We start from the raw sequence: 22082 nt of genomic DNA on the forward strand, positions 1-22082 counted from the left end.
AGTGCTAAATTAATAGTCTCTTCCATGAAAAAATTAACTTGGTTCTATGTAATCCTTAAGCACACAGCAACCTGATCTCCAACTATTACATGCATTTAGATATGAGATATAATACCTTGCTGACTTGGAAAAGCTGGAGAAGGAAAAATTATTCCTGGTTCTCTTATATAATATAAGAGCAACTTTTAGGTAGTAATAATGGCTCAATTATTGAGAACTCGTGCATGTCCTTGTACATTTCTAAAACTCGAGTATTAGTTTTCTATTGTGTTTGTGACAATCCCACTATTATCTCTCATTTATCAATAATATCTTTCTTGGTTGGTCTTGTCGTATTAATAAGCATTAATACATTTGAATATCCTTCGTATCTTGTCCCTCTTGCTCCTTTTTTGTCACAATTTGTTCTTCATTCGTATGTTTATATACTTCACCATATCATGACACCAAATCTTTATGACATTTTAATTAGGAGAAGTGGAAACATGTTTATATGGTTTTCTTTTTTAGTAGGACTTTATGTCTTAATCCAATAGGAATAAGCATTAAATTCTAATGGTTCCGTCGTTTATTAATTATTTGGACGTGGCATGCGCTTGCTTCTCATACGTTTAAGCTAAGTGACTAAAGTGAGTGATATACGTACAATCACAACTTATGTAAATTGAGTTGTTAACTAATTAATTGTTATTGAAAATTTTGAATTTGAATTTAAAAAAATTATCTTCTTTTTAAAGGCATTTAATTTTGTTTTTCTTAACTAGGACTTTTGACTTTATCTTTTAGATATGAATAGATTTTATTTTTCGTTTATTAAAGTTTAGTTCATTTAGATCTTATTTTTCAAAATTTATTGGTTTATATGTGTGTGTATATATATATATATATATATAGAGAGAGAGAGAGAGAGAGAGAGAGGGAGGGAGGGGGGAGAGAGAGAATTCCATTGTGAATTTTGATCAAAATTTTAACATTTAAATAACAATATTAATTTTCATTAAAAAATATCTGAAATTTGAGTTAGAATATCTCATCCTAGAAAAATACTTTCAAATTTTTAGGGGAGTTGGAGAGCTCTTGATGTTCCCACTAGCAATAGGTGTTGAAATTCAATTCCATCTTTTGTTAATTTTAACCAATTTCTTAAAAACAAAATTAGTCTAGCTAGTTTCAATTAATAAATTTTCAAATAACATGATACTCGTGGAAGAACATTTTGAATAGTAATATTTACTTTATGCTTCATTAATCCTAACCCATTTAGCAAGGAGATTTTATTAGAAAAAGGATGAGAAAAGTTTGCAAGATCCCCTAACCCTATGTTGCCTATCACTCCAATCAATATTAGCTGCCAAATATTGTCATACCAGGATGAGCTCAGCCGCCATTTTAGAGCTTCTTTTTTTTTTTTTAATAATATCAAATGTGTAAAAGAAAACAATCTGCTTTTAAACTAGTAACCCACTTATTAAGGGGGAAAAGGTGATGCGAACTTTAATATATTTTAACCTGTATTTTATCAATTAATCGCAATAGATGCACGGTTTGGGCAAGAAAAGAAACATCGCTTTTCAACCAACATATATATAATGTAAAATAACTGGTCAATACCTTACAAATAATATCAACGGAATTAAAAGAAGAAGAAAAAGTCCAGACACATTGCTTTTGAAAATATGGGTAGGTGTCAGAAACCTAGAGCGAATTTCCCCTGTTGATCAACTTTGGCGATTCATGACATTATTTGATATAAAATTGTTTTTTTATATATATTTATGATCAATTAAGCCTTAGCTTAAAATTAATAATAGTCCTTCATGATTCAAGAGATTCATTGTTTTTATTTGGTTCAAAATTAGTTAGTCAATGTATGAGAAGGGAGTTTAGACCATTAATGATCAAAATCCTAGAAGTTTTGTTATAAGCACAACAAAGATTAACCTACGTTGTTGTTATCTTTCTGTGCCCTTCGTCCCACAATTCCACTGAAACACTTTCTCAGTGTGTTGGGCTCTGACGAATTGCAAAGTTCTTCTTTAAAGAGAGAAATGCACAGTTACTTGTCCCACTGAATGACCATGATTGTGGTTGTGCTGATTTAAGGCTCACACTCATATAGAACATAGAGTCATAGAGATCCATGTTGTTCAATTATTGTATTAATTGTTACATGTATATATGGACATGCATATACGTATGCTTGTAGAACAAACATGTTGTCAGTATAATATATATGCACCTTTCACTCTTCTTTGTGTCTCGTTTACAAGTATATTGTCCTTTACCCAACTGCCCTTCACATCACACGTGCGTGTCCTTTAAACACACCAACATCACCGATATTTGCAGGAATTATTAGGTATTGTATCCAGTGGTTATGTATCCACTATCCAGTGGCATTTTAGAATTTGCCCACAAAAAAGTGGGGGAGGAGGGGGAGGGTTTTAGAAGCACTAGGTTAGGCTGGACACACTTGCGATTGTTTACTAAATTATATTTAATGGAAATAGATGTTGGTTATTAAAACAACATCACCTTTGTTTAGAAATCTAACATTCCTTTTGATTATTTTTTTTATTCATAGGAATCAAAGATAATATTTTATTTAACCAACTGAATGAGATCAAAGAAAAAAAAATATAAAATAATAAATGTGATAATTATTGTGTAATGAGAAACAAAAATAAAGTAAAAATAGGTATAAAATAAGTGCTTATTGATAGGTGAAAAAAATCAGAATTGTTTTACTAGCATCATACTAAGGTGGGGGTGACTAAGGTCGGTGACTGTTCGTGTTCTTTTTCTTTATTATTGTACCCAAAGGCCCATTGAAAGTTTCCCATTAAAAAAGGCTAACATCATAAAATCAATAGTATTTCACAATAATATTCTCTTTTAAAAAAAATCGAAGTCTTTCACTTTTGAAGCTTCACGCTATTCAAGGAACGTATTGGATATTTGGATTAGAGACCGAAGAAAAGAGGGAAAGGAAGAGAGGACTTCGTCTTTAGTCTTTATTTATACTAAGCTGAAAGCAAAGCTGGCGCGTATCCTAGTCAATAAAGTAATTAAGTTCCAACTAATTCCCTCTTAGCAAACCCAAACAGGGGAAAAGAACAGTGACATTGCATGAATCAATGATTATAAAAGTGATACATAATATATGTTACATGCATAAACAGAGCCCAACAAATGAATTAATGCTTGGAATCCACAATTTTTTCTTCTGCTTTTTGCAAATAATTGATGGAAAAGTTAAGCCTGTATTCCACAACTAATAATTCCTATTCCTTCTATTGTATATCAACGCACCCTCAACCAACAACACAGTTTCACATTCTTGTACTGTTAGTGCAATTAAAAAATAGAGTACACTGAACAACAACTAAATTTAATAGTACCGTACTACAAACGGGCAAGCTGATAATTTGATAATATATATTGTTTTTCATTTTGCCAATAGATTTAATAATAGTATCTTTTAGGATACTTAATTCCATTTCATCTAACATATTAACTTAAGTCTTATGCTTTATTTGATGGGAGGAAATAGAGGGGATAGGGAGGGAAATAGAGGAACAGTGGTATAGATTTCATGTGAGTCCTAAATCTATTTTAAGATTTGCAATCTATTTTAATTTAAATATCTCTTTTTTTATTTTCATTCTTTTTGTTTTTATCCTCTCTATCAATGCAGTAATTTCTTTCTTGAAATCATATGTTTGTCTAATATATAGCCAATCTTGTTATTGTGTAAGTGTACCTGCCCTTCGTTCCTTCTTATTCTGGTCTAACTAGGAAATTTCTTGCAACTTTGCCGTATCTAATCTAATGTAATGAAATACAATCAGTACCAAGGTCAATGTCCTTGATCACTTTCTTCCCCACATAGCAGTACTACTAATCCTCCTTTCTCTTCCTATTAAACAGATCATGTTGGCGTGACCCAAAAAAAGGTCTCCCCTCTCTTTCCCTCCAAGGGCCCGTCCCTTTCTCCAAAACCATGCCACAAGTTAATCTTCTTAGCACTAACATCATGAGTAAATGAAAGACAACATTCAAATAAAAGTAAAAATATGCAAAACAAGCACACTATCGTCCGGTAATTTGGTCATTGAGCACTTGTAGTACACACAATGTAAATGTAGTAGCCAACAGCAGGTGAATAAAAGAAAAAAAGTAGGTGAAGACAAAACATGCACAATGAATATACAAAATCTAAAGTTAATAACCATGATTTTACAATATCAAATCCCTTAACAAAAACATTATGTGCCACCACTACCACCAACTACCTTTCCATCTTGCTGTAACTCACCACTCGTCCGTCAACACCACTCTCAGGGTCAGAGATGCATGCCCCTTTTTTTTTCACTCACCCTCTCAGACTCAAATAAATCATTCCAAACACTAAACTACAAAAACAGAAACTTCTCCTCCACACAATTATTTCTACAGTAAACAAACCCCTTTTTTCCCTCTCCACACTCCCAAAACCCAACCAAATAAATCCCTCCTCACTCCCCCCACACAACACACACTCCTCCCATCATCACACCATGCTCACAGTTCTGGTTCTCCTCTCACTCCTTCTTACCATCTCCACTTCCCACAATATATCATACCCTCATTTCCAACAACTCAATGTCAAACAAATAATCCTCACAGAAACCAAACTCTACCCAAACCCAACCCAACCCTCCAAACACCCCCACAATAAAAAACTCAACAGTGCCACCGAAGCATCTTCATCAGCAAAATATAAACTGAAGCTAGTTCACAGAGATAAAGTCCCCACCTTTAACACCTACCACGACCACCGAACCCGATTCAATGCACGAATGCAGCGAGACACCAAAAGGGCCGCCTCCCTCCTCCGGCGCCTCGCTGCCGGAAAACCCACCTACGCCGCGGAGGCATTCGGGTCGGACGTGGTTTCCGGAATGGAGCAAGGAAGCGGAGAATACTTCGTGAGAATCGGAGTTGGAAGCCCACCTCGAAACCAGTACGTGGTCATGGACTCAGGCAGCGACATTATATGGGTCCAATGCGAACCCTGCACCCAATGCTACCACCAATCCGACCCCGTTTTCAACCCCGCCGATTCCTCCTCCTTCTCCGGCGTCTCCTGCGCCTCCACCGTCTGCAGCCACGTCGACAACGCCGCCTGCCACGAGGGACGCTGCCGCTACGAAGTTTCCTACGGCGACGGCTCCTACACCAAAGGCACACTCGCACTCGAGACAATCACGTTCGGAAGAACCCTAATCCGAAACGTGGCCATCGGGTGCGGCCACCACAACCAGGGAATGTTCGTTGGCGCCGCCGGGCTTTTGGGCCTCGGAGGTGGGCCCATGTCCTTTGTGGGCCAACTCGGAGGTCAGACCGGCGGTGCCTTTAGTTATTGTTTGGTCAGCAGGGGAATCGAGTCGTCCGGATTACTCGAATTCGGACGAGAAGCAATGCCCGTAGGCGCTGCATGGGTTCCCCTGATCCACAACCCGAGAGCCCAGAGTTTTTATTACATTGGGCTTTCGGGCCTGGGAGTTGGGGGCCTGCGGGTGTCCATATCCGAAGATGTTTTTAAACTATCCGAATTGGGCGATGGTGGGGTTGTTATGGACACCGGGACCGCCGTGACGCGGCTTCCGACGGTGGCGTATGAGGCTTTCCGGGATGGTTTTATTGCCCAGACCACGAACCTGCCCCGGGCTTCGGGAGTATCCATTTTTGACACGTGTTATGACTTGTTCGGGTTTGTGTCGGTTCGGGTTCCAACCGTGTCGTTTTACTTCTCGGGTGGGCCTATTTTGACCCTGCCAGCTAGGAACTTTTTGATCCCAGTCGATGACGTGGGAACTTTTTGCTTCGCCTTTGCTCCTTCTTCTTCTGGTCTTTCCATCATCGGAAATATTCAGCAAGAAGGGATTCAGATTTCGGTTGATGGAGCTAATGGGTTTGTGGGATTTGGACCCAATGTTTGTTGAGTAATAGTAATAGTAATAGCCATTGCCATGTATATCAACCAACGATATGAATTTTTCTAGTCTTAGTCATGTAACATATAAAAGAAACAACTAGGTCGTCGTGCATGTGGTAATTAATTAACTATTGTATTTAAAATAATAAGTTGTTTCGGTTTTTGATTGAGATGCTAAAAGTAATGCTTTATGGAACTTGAAGTTTCTAGTGTTTTTTATTCAAAAGTGGTTCACTCAACTTAAGCTAAATATAATGAGCGCTCAAAAGAATCATAGAAAAGTTCATTTGCTCTATTGGATATTTGAGTAATATTTATGTTGTGGACTCATATTGGATCCAAGAGAATACTTTTACTCAATTTGAAGAGGAAAAATGATTTAGTCTCGCTACTGGTGGGTGGACATTGCTCTGACATCTTTTCCTTTTTTTTTTTCTTTCTTTCACATACGAAGATTCCCCCTTCTGTGTGTGTTTGAAAGCTGGTAGAGCAATTGAATCATGAGAGAAGGGGAGCCACCACCATTATGGACATGTGAAACCATCAATAGGGACTCTGGTCTACCTTTGTTGGAACCTCGATATGAGGGATCTAAGATTATTAAGATAAATCACTGTTGTCTTTTTTTCTTTTTATTCCTTAATGTGGTTGATTATTAGCACCAAGCGCAAACACTTACATCAATGTGGTAATTTTAGCGGTGAAAATGATAGATACTTCTCTTGTCCAGTCCTAATGGCTTTGTTAGCACTTTACAGGCCCATCATAAAGTAAGGCCCTGTTGGTGAAAATTGGTGAAAGGAAGGGAATTAAGTCATGTACGCTTTCATCAGAGATTAAGATCATATAGGATATACTTTTGCATTTTTTTTCTTACCTAGACACCGCATCAGAAAAAGCACTTGACAAAATCATCAGTTTTTTATACCCTCGTCGTTATTTCGTCAATGTCAGAAGCCTTTGATGTATTTGATATTTCTACCAACCGTCTGATGCAGTTTTTTTATCACCAATTTTTAGTGATTAGTTTGATTGCTTTTATTAACTGATAAATTTAAATCTATGATCTATCCTTTTTTCCTTCACTTTTTACCATTAAGTAATCCTTATATCTTCTATTGATGTAGTTAATATCAACAGGTAAGAACTTCTCTGAGCAGAGTCTTGTTCGTTCATGCCATTGTTATTGACTTGTACTTTGAATATGAAAATATACCAAAAATATGAATGCGATCACAAAATCTAGTCACTGCAACAAATGCCTTGTGTGCTTGACAAATCCTTTGCATGTAATTCCCTAGTCTCAAATATAAGAAATATAAGAAAAAAATATCACATACTAACTAAGAAAATTAGTTAATCATATTTAATGACATCCTTAATTAAAATATAATTTTTTTTCTAACTTACCTTTCATTAAAATTTGATATCAAGGATAAAAAAATAATCAATAAAACTAAAACTTCAATTAAATAAAAAATATTTTAAAAATAACGATAAAATTAATTAAAATTTTCTTAAGAAAAAAAATTCTTATATTTTCTTATATTTGACTTGGTCAAATTCACTGGAGCTGGGGGCAAAGTAAAATCAGCAATTCAAAAGTATGTCTAGCAGCTAGAGAAACAATCTAGGCTTTCCCTGCACAGTTGAAGACTATAAAGAAAACTGTACACTACAACAGAAAGGGCAGTTGCGCAAGGACATATTTTCATAAACCATATAATTTAATTAGTATATTTACAGACACAGCCTTCAGCTATATAGCAGTTTGGAGGACAAAAATGCCCTTGTGGACTTCAAAACAGATCAAGTTACGACTTGGATCAAGCAAGCCTGGCCTCGCCTGCCAACTTGTGCAACCGATGTCAGCAGGCACTGAAAAAACAGCCATACCCTCCTTAAGAACCATCCTAAGTCCTAACTCCTAACTCCATGCCAAACCGCCCAAAACTTCAAATGGGGAGAACAAGCAAGGAGTGGTCTAGAGTCTAGACCATGAAAAGATACTTCAGATCATCTACTGTGAGGCGAGTTCCAGTACCGCCAGCATGGTCTTCCCCAAAAGCAGATGCAACCATTTTTCTCTTATCTTCCTGCCAGATGATACAACACAAGAACGAAATCAGAATTTGTCATTCCACAGATACATCCTATCTTCACCCCAATCACAAAATTTGTCACCCCAGTATATCAAAGCTTACTAAAAAAATAAAAGATGACTTCATGTGCTAACTTCCCCATTATCTTTTGGAAGAAGGGACCTACAAAAATTAAAAGTGACTTGCGCTTTTTATGAGATCAACTTCCCCTTGAACCTTAATAGAACTTCTGTTGATCTCATAAATGCCAACCCGCAGGTTCAAAAAAAAAAAACTAAGTGTGCAATAAAAATGTCATATTTCAACTAGTCAATTTTGTTTGATGAATTTAAAAAGTAAGCAATAGTAAATAGGTGAGGGAAAAGGTCAAAAAGAAAACAATTCAAAACTTGTAAAGCAGAGCAGTTTCCCCGTTGGATACTAAACCTCACTCCTGGTGATGGATGACCCTAAATCCAATTTTTCCACTAAGTATGGACTCATTTTGGCACCTAAAACAACACTCAACTGACAGATACAAACCTGAAGAGCCAGTATCCTATCTTCAACTGTATCTTTTATAGTGATCCGTGTCACAGTAACAGGACGAGTTTGCCCAATTCTGTGAGCTCGATCAATAGCTTGATCTTCAGTTGTTGGATTCCACCAAAGATCCAAAAGTATAACATGACATGCAGCAACCATATTCAAACCAAGGTTTCCTGCTTTTAGTGACATCAGCATAACAGCAATCTGAAACAAATTTCAACTAGTCAGACACCAAAGTCTACCGAGGTTGAGACACTAGAACTGTAGAACACAGTAGATAATGCAAGTTCAAGGAGTTGGAAAACATACTGATTAAATAAGCAACAAGCATTATTGATATAACCATGAAGAGGATTAAATTTCATACTACTTCACCTACTAAGCAATAGGTTCACATTATTGATATAACCATGAAGAGGATTAAAAAAGTTATAGCTTTAACAATGTTGGGAAGGGCCAAACCTCAGGTTCAGTATTGAAATCCTTAACAGCTTTGTCCCTCGCACCCAGAGTCATCCTACCATCAAGTCTCCGGTACTGTATACTAAATTGTCTCAATGATGTCTCAACTAAGTCCAACATGCTAGTCCACTGGGAAAAAACTATAGCCTTTATTGGTCCTTCAGTTGTGGACTCTGAATACTTTATTGTGTGTTTTGTAACCCTAACATCTGAATCACAGTCTTCAACATATAAATTATCCGAAGACGGTGAATCTCTACAACCTCCAGAGGAGTTCAGTAAGTCAGAACTAGAAATCTTCAATTTACAATTTGACTGCAGAACCTCAAGAACAGCTTTGATTTTAGATGAAGTGTAGTCACGCTGCTGCACTAGTGAATAATCACAAAGATGTGAATTTGCTGAACTAAGACTGCCACCATCATCAGAGATGCAACTTCTCAAAGTAGCTTTGGAGAAAACAAGATCGTCGCCAATTAGTTCTTTACAATTAACTGAAGGGCACATGTTATCATCACCAGTCAAATATTCTGATACACATTGATAACAGAAGACATGGCCACACATCGTAATAACAGGCTCTTCAGGAGGATCCTGTTGAAACCACAAAACATATCAGCCAGAGCAATTATTAACAACGTATTGGTACTGTTTACAACCCATCTATAACGGGTTAACTGAGAAATCAAAATCTAAAATTCCAACTAAGCAATTATAATAAGAGTCACATAGATTCAGTAATCAATCAATAAAACATGGTATCAGTAAAGAGGATCGTGTCCTTGTAATATTTTCTCTTCATCCCAATAAAAATTTTCCTTTCACAACAAAAAATAAAAAACATGTCCTTGAAAAAAATAATATTTAAGAGCAGGAAAACAATAGTGAACTGTAGATTAAATAAAAAGAGAAGTTAGGGGTTGCAAATGATGGTTTTGGATATTTACCTACACTAATAAAAACTTTCCCATTGAAAAGCATCCCCCAAAAAATATTTCCTATTATTCTGGGATAATAAACATGTCTATTTTGCAAAAATCACAACTAGAACCCCTAATGGTTTAAAACTCATTCCTAATCATAACCGCCACATCCTTTTCTTGCAAGAAAGATGTTAAGTGTTCAACTTCAGTCAATTTAGTAAACATCCATGGGGAGTGTAAATATACCACACTCCTAAAACATGGCCACTGTAAGCATATCCATAAGAACAAAACAGCAAAACTTATAAGATATAATCAAAAAGATCTGGAGTACCATCACTTTCATAGAGAGTGTACTCACAACAAAGAAAACAAATAATAAAAATATCACATCTGAATTTAACTCACATTGCAAACAAGACATATGGCAAATGTTGCTTCCAAACAATTAAAAAGATTAATCAGCATATCCCTTGGAAGATTTTTTGCCATTTCAACAGAATCTTTCCCAACAGGATCAGAATCAAAATCTTTAACAAGAAGCGGGTGGTCACAAGCCTGTCGGAGACGTAAAAGCATTAAAAGAATATTAGCATAGTTTTGGCTCACTGTCCCAGCAGCAGCATATGCCTGCAAAGTACAAACTTTTCATATCAGATCTACAACACTTCAGAAAAATAAGATCAGCTGAACAAAAATATTCTAGAATTTGCGGAAGTGTATGCTAGGCATTAATAAATTAGATACAATAAATGAGATACAGGAAATTAAAAATCTCCTCCCCCAGCACTTCTTAAATATCAAGTATATTTATTGACAACTAATGATGCAACTAGGTGGGAATCTGAAAGAAATTCCCTTATCAGGCTTTTCAAAAGTACAAAATTGAAGCTTTTGTACGTTTATGAAAGTAAGAAACAATTTAGTAATCATGCATGATTTTAAAACAATCCCAAAAACAGACATGAAATGAAATTGATAGCATACGCATTTAAAAATTATTTATTAAAGTAAGGACTCAAAACAGCTATATTAATTTAAAATTTTACAGTCAGAAATATCTTGTCCTTGTGCCTCGATGCTCTAAACCATATGATAGGACAGTTGTGATGTGTTGTATGGGAGGTATGTGTATTTACTGTTTAGTAACCGACTAACTGTAGGATGGTTATGTAATGTTTTTGTTTGGGAGTTATGTGTGAGGTTCTTGAATAGAATGTGTGACAGATTTTATTCATTGTATTAATTTGTTATATATACCAAATATTATATTCTTATTCTTATTATAAATAAGTGATAACCGATTTGTATTTCAAACACTGCACCAATATAGTATAATATCACTAGATTGACATTTGTGCTTAATTTAAACGTCAAAAAATATCCACTAAATGAAAACTGTTCTAATCAAAACAGAGAGAGTCGAATTCTCATGGTATTGGGTGGGAAAATTTTCAGAGGTGGACACCTATGTGCTTGAACAGATTAAACTTAGTTATAGATAAGAGAGCTTTCTTGCTCTTTTGTCCTCATTCCCTACCAAATCCCTATCACCTCAACAAAATTAATACAAGAAATTCTGTTCTACAGGTCACGTTGTTGAATATTACCTAGAGGCTGCCAATATTAGTGTCTATCCCTTCTGCCTACAAATAGACAATTACTTCTACCACTATCATAATGTGTTTCTAATCACTAGGTTTAAAATCTCTTTAGCAAAAGGACATTCCTGGATTCTCTATTTAAGAGAAACAAAAAAGTATAATTACAAATTGTCCAGGTTAATGTAAACAAATTTGAAGGAAGTAAACCTTAAATTGAAGACGCGAGTCTGATTCCAATTTGGTGTAGAATGCTCGCTCCTCAATCGAAAAATCCACCTTACTTAGCTCAATTGTCTTGGGAGGCAAATTGATTATTGGCTTCCCATCAAGCAAAGTTCCTAGACAAATGCAAGAAATTGATGTTATAAAACAGAAGAGACCAATACTCATCCCATGTTTTACTCTAAAATCCAAATCGAAGGAAAAACCTCCTCAAGTACATGAATCAAAACCTAGATGGCTAAAATTTTCAGTCCAATCCCTTAACCAAACAATGTAGGGATGAGTATAATTACAAGTCATTACATTCTACATAATGGTATGGTAAAAGAAATTAGGGATGAGTTCACTAAAAATAAGCAATAATCCATCACTTAAAAACATGAAAATTTTGCTAAAAAATAGCAAAATAACAACAGGCTGACAATGTAATACTATTCACACACTATAGTCTCATAAATAAATTCACTAATTGTGCACTGATGAAGGAAAAATGTTCTAGCAGATTTTTTACCAAGTTATGGTATTCTGGCCAATGAAGGTTGGCTCAATTGATAGGAAAGAACAGCATTGACACAACATTCAATTCCTACAGGTGCTCCTTCATTGGCAGGTCATCCGAAAATAACCCACTATAAGCCCAAGTTACCTTGGAATGGGCCAAGGTTAATAGGGAAAGGCAACAATTTTTTGTTTACAAAAACAAAGTGTTTAATATGCTATAGAAGGACTTGCTATGCGTAAAACGTAATAGTAGAACATACATTATCGGTTACAAAAATAAATGAGGATTTCTCGTGTCCTGATAAATTCCAAAAATTAATACCTAGAAATTTCTAGGCTGTAAAACTAAGAGGTGTATCAGAGGAACATACTGGTTCATTTTCTCAGCAACTACCGGATTAAATTATCCAAAGATGAATTTGATGACAGAGGATGAAAACTCCTTTCATGACATCTAATCTAAAGAAGTGGTATTATACCCATTTGCCCATCCCCCATGGTGGTGTTTAAGGACACTTCCAAACCTGACATGATTAATGCAGGAATGAGTAGTCCCCATATCAGATGAGTGAGAGACATCAAACTCCCATTTGAAAGTCAAGGCTCTTCCTGCTTAGGCCTTTAGGGGTATCCCATGTACATGTGAAATTACTAAAGTATTTTTTCTATTTTAACTGATATAAAAATATAAACCTATGTCTAGCATTCTCATGGAAAATTTTCTGGGAGAAAATAACAGCAAAAGAAAACTGACACCAAATACAATATATGGTGTCAGTCAATATTGCCCCAGAAGCCACAGCCAAATTTATCAAAATTATGGAAAGAGACTTTGCAACCCTCAAGGAACTCTTTACAGGTTCATGAATGACAGTTTTATCTGATTCTTTGAGAGAACAGTATACTTTACATTATTCCAGGTAGATCTTGGAATACTTATCAGAAGACATCCTATACAAGAATGAATTTCTGCTGATACAGGAATGGTAGTACACTAGTATCAAATGTCAAACGCGATGAAATGAAAAAAGATTATCTAAATGATGACTATACTTAAGAGGAGATCAGTGAGAATATTGCAAGGACTCTGAAAACCCATACCATGCCAGCAAAAAGGTAAAACACAATTTATCAGTCTGGACATGAGCAAACAGAATATAAGAAATTCACCTTTTGTACGACGTAGCATTATGGCCCTTAAAACTGCTTGAAGTTTCTTGTAACCTTGAATAGTACTTTTGGATATTGGAACTTTTATTGTATTGTAGAATGATTTGTATACAGCATAAGGATCATACTTTAGGAACCTAAAGTAGCTATACAAATCATCAATAGTATTTTGAATAGGAGTTCCAGATAAGCACCACCTTCTTTTGGCTCTAAGGCTGCAGCAAGCTCTAGCCACCTGAGTTCTATGATTCTTTATTGTTTGAGCCTCATCTAGAATAACCCTAAACCAACCAACTTTGGCAAGAGGGCCAGAACCACATTCAATAGAAGAACTGTCAATTCCCTTTCCACCTTTTTTACTCTTCTTATTTCCATTAAATGGCTTTTTCCTCTTTTTACTAACAGAAAACTCAGAGGATAACCCAAATCTTTCCCCATTTTTTCCATCAATATCATCATCCTCAACTAATGGTTGTTTGGGAACTTCGTTAGTCACAATAGAGTATGTTGTTAGAACCACATCAAATTTTGCAAGTTCAACAGGATCCTTTGTCCTACTGCCCCCATGATAAACCAAAACAGAAAGCTTTTCATCTCCAACTTTTTCATCAAGTTCCCTGGCCCACTGTCGAAGAACACTAGCAGGGCAGACAACTAGTGTACCGGCAGCTGGCCTTTTTCTACCAGGTGCCTGTGTTGAACTGCTTGGTTCTCTACTAGGTTTTATATCATCAGATTCTTCACTATTTTTATGCTTTTCCACATCAACACTACCATTGTCATCATCATCGTCCAAATTCAAAGCTTCAGTTTTATGACTGCATGTATCATCTATTTTTGATTTTGACTGTAATGACCTCTGTGCCAGGATGAGGGAAATCATTGAAATTGTCTTTCCAAGGCCCTGCTTGAACGAGGTTTTGATGTTCAGGTAACAAAACTCAGAATTAAATGTAAAGAGCCGTTGATTAAAAAACTTATCATCAAATATTGACCTGGTCATCAGCCAAAATCCCCCCCAAGCAATGCAAACTCTTGGTTTCCTTCTGAAGCATCCAAGCCAATGCAATTTTCTGAAATACAAAGTGATAACAAATAAATGGCCCAGAACAGAAATAATAGAAGCAATTTAATAGACAAGCCATAATACCTGATGTCTCAGAAGAGAGACAGACAATACACCAGCAGGTAAGTCATATTCTGTTTTAGGTTGACTGATATCCTGCGATAACCAAACTCACAATTGACAATATTGAGTCTCTAAGACTATAACGCACACACACACAAGCACTGAAAATATAATCTTCAAAGCACCTTCCACAAATCACATTGATACAGGACAAACATTGATAAATCATAAAGCATAATATTAAACACCAAACCATGTGAAACTCAAAATTAGGTTTAACCGTTTTACTTCAGGACTAATTGTATTATTCCATGCACCAACTATTGTAGTGGGGTGTTAGTTCATTTAATTTTGTATTTTCAGTCATTGAGCTGTTTTTGAAATTTTAGTGCTTGGGTGGTACTTGTTCTTGAATTTATGTTAAGTAGGCATAAGCCCATAACTAAGATTTAATTCTTTTAGTTTCATGTCCAAGTTTCTTTAATGGTTTTAGCATCAGTAAGAGCCTCGGGCACTCCCCTGTTCTAGCAAGACAAGTGATAGGAATTAGGAAGCTTTTTAAAATAAATGTGATGCTTCGTATTTGATAATTGATATAGCAACCATATATATGAATTGTGAATTTATAGTAAAGAAATCCACTAGACCTAAAACCCTATCTTCACAAACACTATTCAAAACACCCAAAAAACCATTAATTGGCCCTTCAAACCCTCATCTCCATATTCGATATGAGTAAACTATCTTTCTCTCAACTCAACCCAAAATCCCTTTAACTCACCTGCTTTCTACCCTTGATCAGCCCAATAAACCCTAATTCTGATCTGCTAAATCCTAATGTTTCTGCCACCCTACGTTACACATTCATGCAGCAAATGTCTACTTTTCTTTATCTTTGAGGCTTTTCACACAAAAGCAAAACGCACATTTGTTGGTAAACATTTATCATAAACACAATACAAAAACAAATCAGGTTCCAATAATCCTCAACAACAAAGCAACAACCAGAAATTTTAGTAAATAGTGTATTTCCAGAGAATTAACCTCCTACTACACCACAAGGATAACACAATAATAATTTTAACACCCTCAAATCAAAAACAATTCTAACAACCTGACAACCATGTGAGGGATTAAACACCTTTTAAGAAAGAAAATTGACACTGAACACCAAAAAATGAAGAAGAAAATTTTAAAAGAGGGAGAAAATCAGCTTCACCACTTTTATATCCAGGAGCACTGCATCTTAAATTCAACATCTCAACAACCAAAACAAATTTCCCAAAGGAGTCAATTTTGGCAACACATCACATATAAGTCCCAAACAAAGCTTCATACTTAAGGAAGTAATTTTTCATTAAACGATTTCTGCTCAAACTTAACAGAGAAAATATCTTCTGCATACAACTTAAGAATTTAAGGAATCTACAAACACAATGATAAACAGCATGTAATACCTGTAATGCTGCCTCATAAATTAGTCTCTCATCACTTTCAGCAGCCCTTTCATCACCTGCTCCAGCACGATACGCAGATTCACTAGAAGTAGCAAACTGTGGAGATATAGCCTTTCCAAGCATCAGAGGTGAAGGAAGAATCCTATTCCCACCATTTTGATACAAGAAACGATCTTCATCATAACCCCTGCCAAAATTTTCATGAATGTAGCCCCTGTCACTGGACGTGTTAGGTCCTACTCCATGGGGACGGTTCTTATATGCATCATGAAGTTGACTACTGTTCGTGCTATCTTTTAAGTTTCTTAATCTGCTGTCTGGTGCAAATGAAGAAGGAAGAGCCCTTGTTGCTGAAGGTTGAAGAGATGACTGAAGGGTCCTCTTGAAAGCTTGCTGAGATGACATTTTCTCATAATCTGCACCATGATTATTTGAAATTCGGGAATTAACTGTCTGATGCTGACTTGTGTTTCCATTCTGGGCATGGTAGGAAGGTTCATCTCTTCGTGCAATTCTGTGGTTCAGTGTATTGGTGCTGGACACGGGTGGGGTTTGAGGCTTGACTTGTGAATGATTATAAACATTAGAAGAGCTTGGGTTCGAACTATTTGCCCCTCTTGAAAAACTATCCCGCCTAGACCATCCACCATTATCTGCACATAATATTGCATGTATGATGATTACTAATTTAAAAAATATACATTTTAAAAGGGAGCTTTTACTAAAGATCACACACCCAAACTCTTTACAGTAGTAGTAGCCCATTGCGGAAGTGTCCTCCCTTGATCATCTATCTCCTCCAAGTCATCATCTGACGAACTAATATATATACACCCATCCATGAAATCAAAATAAGAAATTCTCTTTCCTCAGCCACCCGAGAAACAGAACCATTAAAATGCCGAGCCAACCTGTAGTAAAAAGGTATCATGAACATCCCATTCCACATGACAACAAATGATAAATCCACAGTTAATAGTTATAAATCTTGTCGGATAGTAGCGCATAGCAGCTAACTCTGAAAATGCTATAGCAGGAAGCGGAATGACCATTATTTTAAATATTATACTACAAAGTAAATAATGTATACACTACACATATAATTGCTCCAAAAATCAAAATTAAAGAAATTCATGATAAATAATAAGTCACACAATTTACACACACAATTACCATCAATCTATCAGCAATAAGAACATAGAAATGAAGTCAAAAAAACAATGAAAAATGATGGTGAAATTAATAGAAAAGGAACATAACAAATTAGATAATAAAAAAATCAGAAGAATGTGAACTGGAAGTCTAAAGGAAGACGAATGGAAAATGGGGTAACAATAATCCTATAAATTGTGAAGGAGTAGAGGTCAAGACATATGTAAGTTTTGTGGAATATTTTCCCAAAAAAAACAAAATACTGATGTTCCAGGGGTAAAAAAATGGATTTTTAAAGCCTACATCATGATAGCGTCGTTATAGCGTGCAAAAAGCCACTATTACGGCTGCTATTGCTGCCACTATGGCCCAGGGCTGCTCCACTCTACTATCCCACTATAATGCTGCTATACCGCACTATTGATTACTATGGATAAACCTTCCCCAAATGAAAACACCTTCTCTCACAGCTGTTCTATAGGGCTTTGATATTAAATCAGAAACTCAACCCCCTAAAAGAGAACAAGATTTCCAGGTTCTATTGGTGAAATGATGAATATGGCCCACATTGTGAAGCATCTACTTCAAACTTGAACCATATTCCAGCTTCCTTATTAAGCAGATATTCATTAACAACGTAAGGGGAAAAAAACTAAACAAAAATAAAATAAATATGATGTGAATCACAGTAAAGGAAAATAGCATTTATCTAGTAGCAACCCACCTGAGGGTACACCTTGATCCATAATTCCCAATTTTTTACAACAAGCAAACGCAATTAAGAGGTTACAAAAATGTTATCATCAATCTCATTATTCCTTTTTCATGTAAATCCAACCAATAAATGGGAGGTGGAAAGAAAGGGAAGTATAACACCACAATGACCACATAAATATCAATACAATATCAGAGCAACCCTCAGAATAAGAGTTGAAGCAAATGGGTTCCATTTTCAAAATTCTTTTTCAGATAAAAAAAAAATTATTGACAGAAGAGAAGAAATATTGCAAAATAATTAACAATATATTGTGACTTAGATTGAAGGGCAAAACATCAAAAACAACATCCATCTATTTTCTTTGAATATTAGTAAAAAAATAAATGCCCCCAAGACAGCATTAACAGTCCCACTACAAAGGCGGTATGAACTATGAAATTCTCTCATCCATCCATCTATCTTAAAAGACCTTTCCAACCAACTACATATTAAATTCACAAGTAGAGCTCAAATCAAAACAATCAGTGAAAGACCTACAGAAATTTTCCTCCAAGTAAAAACCATAAAAAAAAAAAAGTACATCACCAAAATCAAAAAAAAAAAATCCTCCTCTTATCTATCAATCTGCCACCCAATCATCAATCAATTCTAACGAAATTACATCATCAAATTGTTCTGAAATCCATATTAAAACGCAAACAAAGACAATTACCACTAACATATACACGACCATCGTGCCTAAACTATAAACACGTGACTTTCCATCCATTAAAATAAAAAGTACATGTATTTCCACCATTGAAGAAATCCGTAACGACAATTGTAAAAAAAAAAACACCAATGAAAATAAACATCCAAAGCAGATCAACCGCATTGCAAGGGGAAGAGTGGAACCAAGACTTAAAACGTGCAAAACCACCAAAACCTCAACCGTTGCAGAAAAGGGAAAGGTGGGAATCGAGGAATTCTGAGTGAGTAGTTGATGATTGCCTTTTGATTTGAGAAATGTGTAAAAAAAAAGCAAGCGATCTTTGGAGAAGAAATTGAAGGAGGCAGCAGTTGAGAATTCACAGAGACTAGGGTTCTCTCTAGTTTGACACCAAGAAGCAGTAAGAGAAGATCAAAACGACAGAGGTTGGAGGGAATGGAAGTTCACTTACCCAAAATCTGGGGAAAACACGGAATGAGAGATTAAACTTTGACAACAACGATGATTCACGACTCAGACTTGCGCCACAGTCTTACGTCCTGTTTTTTTTTTTTTCCCCTCTTATACGTAAGTATTTGTACACCTTGACAATTGACTTTTAACTTTACTTTCAAAAAATAATTTCATTAATAAATAGTTAAATAAAAGTTGCAGAAATTTAATTTTATAAATGATAATTAATATGTAGAAATTTACTTGGTATTTTATTTTTCAAATCATATAAAAATTGATTGTAATCAAATATATAGTTGTTTGTGAGAGAATATGAAAATAGTTAAAAATATTTTTGTAATTTATAAAAATAGGTTATAATTTATATGAAAAATAGTTTTATTCTCCTGTTTGATAATAAAATCAACTTATCTATAAGTACTTGCATGAGAAACATTTATTTAATAAACACTTTATTAGGCTGATTATTCAAAACATAAAAAATACTAATAGGATAAATTAAAACAAAATCTTGTAGTAGTTTACTCTTTATTATATATAGAAAGAGTGTAATCAATTGTTTTATGTAGTTTTTAAAGCGGAAAAAAAAAGACAAGTATAATAGACAGGCCAGTAATTCTCGTGTGAAAAGTGTAGTTGATAACATATTTATCTTTTTCGATAATTTCTCATGCAAAAATTCATCGCTTAAGAGTTCTAATTGAAAAGTTAAGGGTTGTTTGTGTTGTTACATACATGGATAAAATTATCTTTGATTCTTGGGAACTTATAGTTAATTCTTTCATGAGAAGTCTGAACAGTACTTGTATTTTTCAATAATGTCATACCGCGAAAGTCCATCATTTAGGAGCCTCAATTAAAAAGTTAAAGATTGTTTGTGTTATTCAATATATAGGAAGATAAAATCATCTTCGATTTGTGGGAACTAACGGCTTTTTTTCTTATTGATATTTTCTAGATATTCAAACACATCACACATCTAAAAAGAAATATCACCATTTTATTCAATATCATTGCATAATCTTATGTTAAGGTGGTTTGACAGTACAAAACATGTCATTGCATGTTTTTTAATCTTATGAAAAAAAGGGAAGAAATTGAGAAGAACATTGAGGATAATTTGTTAAAAATGATATCATGATACAATATATATATATATATATATATATATATATATGAAAATTTGATTTTTTTAACCAAGTTTGCTGATATTATGTGATCTATAAAGTTGACATGACCTGGTGAAAAAATATTTTGTTCTGGTTATTATTGTGTTTGTTCACTTTAAATTTAATAATGACAAGTCATCTTTTAGCTCAAATAAAATTTAGCGGTTTTTGTTGTTACTTTTTGTACCAAACAAGGATGCTTAATAATATTTCAAGAAATGACATGATCAAATTATGGATATTGTTGACACAAAAATAATTGACCAACAACTATTTAAGTCACCATCGATCGGTTAATGTAGTAGATCCATGGCGTGGGAGAAAGTTTAAAATCCTATTATTTCATAAAATATGGGGAGTGGATAGTTATGTATAAGAAAAACGGTCACTATTTGACAGTAAACATAAAAAATAACCTTGAATCCACAAGTAATCACCCAGATCTTTCCCCGCTTTGATTGAATTTGTGTGATAAAAAGAAGGGTAAACATGGAAATACAAGGAAGAAAAGTAAAAAGAAAGATTAAAAATAAAAGAAAAATTTTGGCCATGGATCCAAAAGTACAAATATCTAATTGTGGAAACTTCTTGTACTGCCCCTTTAAAATTATATAGTTTTGATGATTTTTAAAATTAAATGTTATTATTAAATATTAATATAAGTGTTATTCCTATGTGGTAACATAAGGACAACATGAGAAGGGATAGCAGAGAAGTCAAATCCCATTATAATTCACCTGTTGTAATCCTTATACCTATCATCAATCTATCAAAAGTCAAAAATATATCTATCTGCGATCAAATATTTTGGAAAATGATATCAACATTCTCACTTTCTCAGCCTAATTTTAGGCCTTTCACAGTGAAAGATATACATACCCTTGCATCCTTTTTATTTGTCTCATGGCATGGACACTACCACTACTCTTTCACGAATAATATATAATGATAATAAATTAAATTTACTAAAAAAACAATATAATAACATGACACATAAGTTTAAACGAGCTAAATTTTGTATATCTATACTTTTTTTAGTACATTATGTTATAATCAAGTACATAATGTTTTTAATTCTTATACTTTTGTTAAATCTTTTTTTTATTATTGTGTAATTTAGTCATTTAGCTTTATAAAAAAGTGTTTTAGGATAATAAATAAAAACAAGTTTTTCTTATAAAGTTTATAGATTAAATTACATGATATAAAAATATAAAAACTCAAGAAATTCAGCAAAAGTAAAAGCACTAAAAAAAAAAACTTCGTCATTCAAATGTAAGAGTTTTGAAAAGTAATAAAGTTAAGCCATATTTATAATTTATTATAAATATATATTTTTTTTTATCTAAAGAGCACTTGAAAAGTGTTACTTATATAAAATTATTATTATTATTGTAACGGTGCATCCGAAAAGTGTCAGCAAACAATTATAAGTGTCGATAAGATGTAGTTCGATCAGTTGATAAACAACTTATTCATATCTTTAAAACATGTGAATTTGAATTTTGTTATCAACTTGGTAGATAATTTTGTAAGTATTCTATATAAGTCTTAAAATCTATCTCAACTTTCCTTAGTCCTTCGTGTTCATGGGTGTAGCGTTGACCCTCCTAGTCGGTCTTTCACAGCGACAATGCAATACATTGTAGACTAGAGAGAGAACAAAACAACTATACTATTATTGGCCAAGGAAAAAGCTACACTTCAAACTTCCCCTCCAAGCCATCCACAGTGCCACTAGATAGACCAAACAAACATAAAAAGACAAAAAAAAACTCCATCCTAACTCCTGAGTCCTAACCT

The 22082-nt window shown here is 34.5% G+C and overlaps 2 protein-coding genes across 2 annotated transcripts; one reads left to right on the forward strand and one right to left on the reverse strand.

The window, feature by feature from the left end:
- Positions 1 to 4203: 4203 nt before the first annotated feature.
- LOC100809815 (protein ASPARTIC PROTEASE IN GUARD CELL 2) lies at positions 4204 to 6176 on the forward strand. Its single transcript, XM_003536709.5, has one exon. The coding sequence runs from the start codon at positions 4560 to 4562 to the stop codon at positions 5985 to 5987; it is 1428 nt and encodes a 475-aa protein (XP_003536757.1). The 5' UTR covers positions 4204 to 4559; the 3' UTR covers positions 5988 to 6176.
- A 1394-nt stretch (positions 6177 to 7570) lies between these two features.
- Positions 7571 to 19217, reverse strand: LOC100811598 (helicase-like transcription factor CHR28). Its single transcript, XM_006589682.4, has 11 exons — positions 19109 to 19217; positions 16815 to 16989; positions 16079 to 16731; positions 14643 to 14714; positions 14488 to 14565; positions 13493 to 14396; positions 11807 to 11937; positions 10404 to 10625; positions 9073 to 9666; positions 8605 to 8814; positions 7571 to 8076 (listed from the first exon to the last, which is right to left on the reverse strand). The coding sequence occupies exons 2-11, from the start codon at positions 16918 to 16920 to the stop codon at positions 7972 to 7974; spliced, it is 3075 nt and encodes a 1024-aa protein (XP_006589745.1). The 5' UTR covers positions 16921 to 16989; positions 19109 to 19217; the 3' UTR covers positions 7571 to 7971.
- Positions 19218 to 22082: the final 2865 nt, after the last annotated feature.

This window comes from Glycine max, chromosome 10 (genome assembly GCF_000004515.6).
Source record: "Glycine max cultivar Williams 82 chromosome 10, Glycine_max_v4.0, whole genome shotgun sequence".
Taxonomy (NCBI): domain Eukaryota; kingdom Viridiplantae; phylum Streptophyta; class Magnoliopsida; order Fabales; family Fabaceae; genus Glycine; species Glycine max.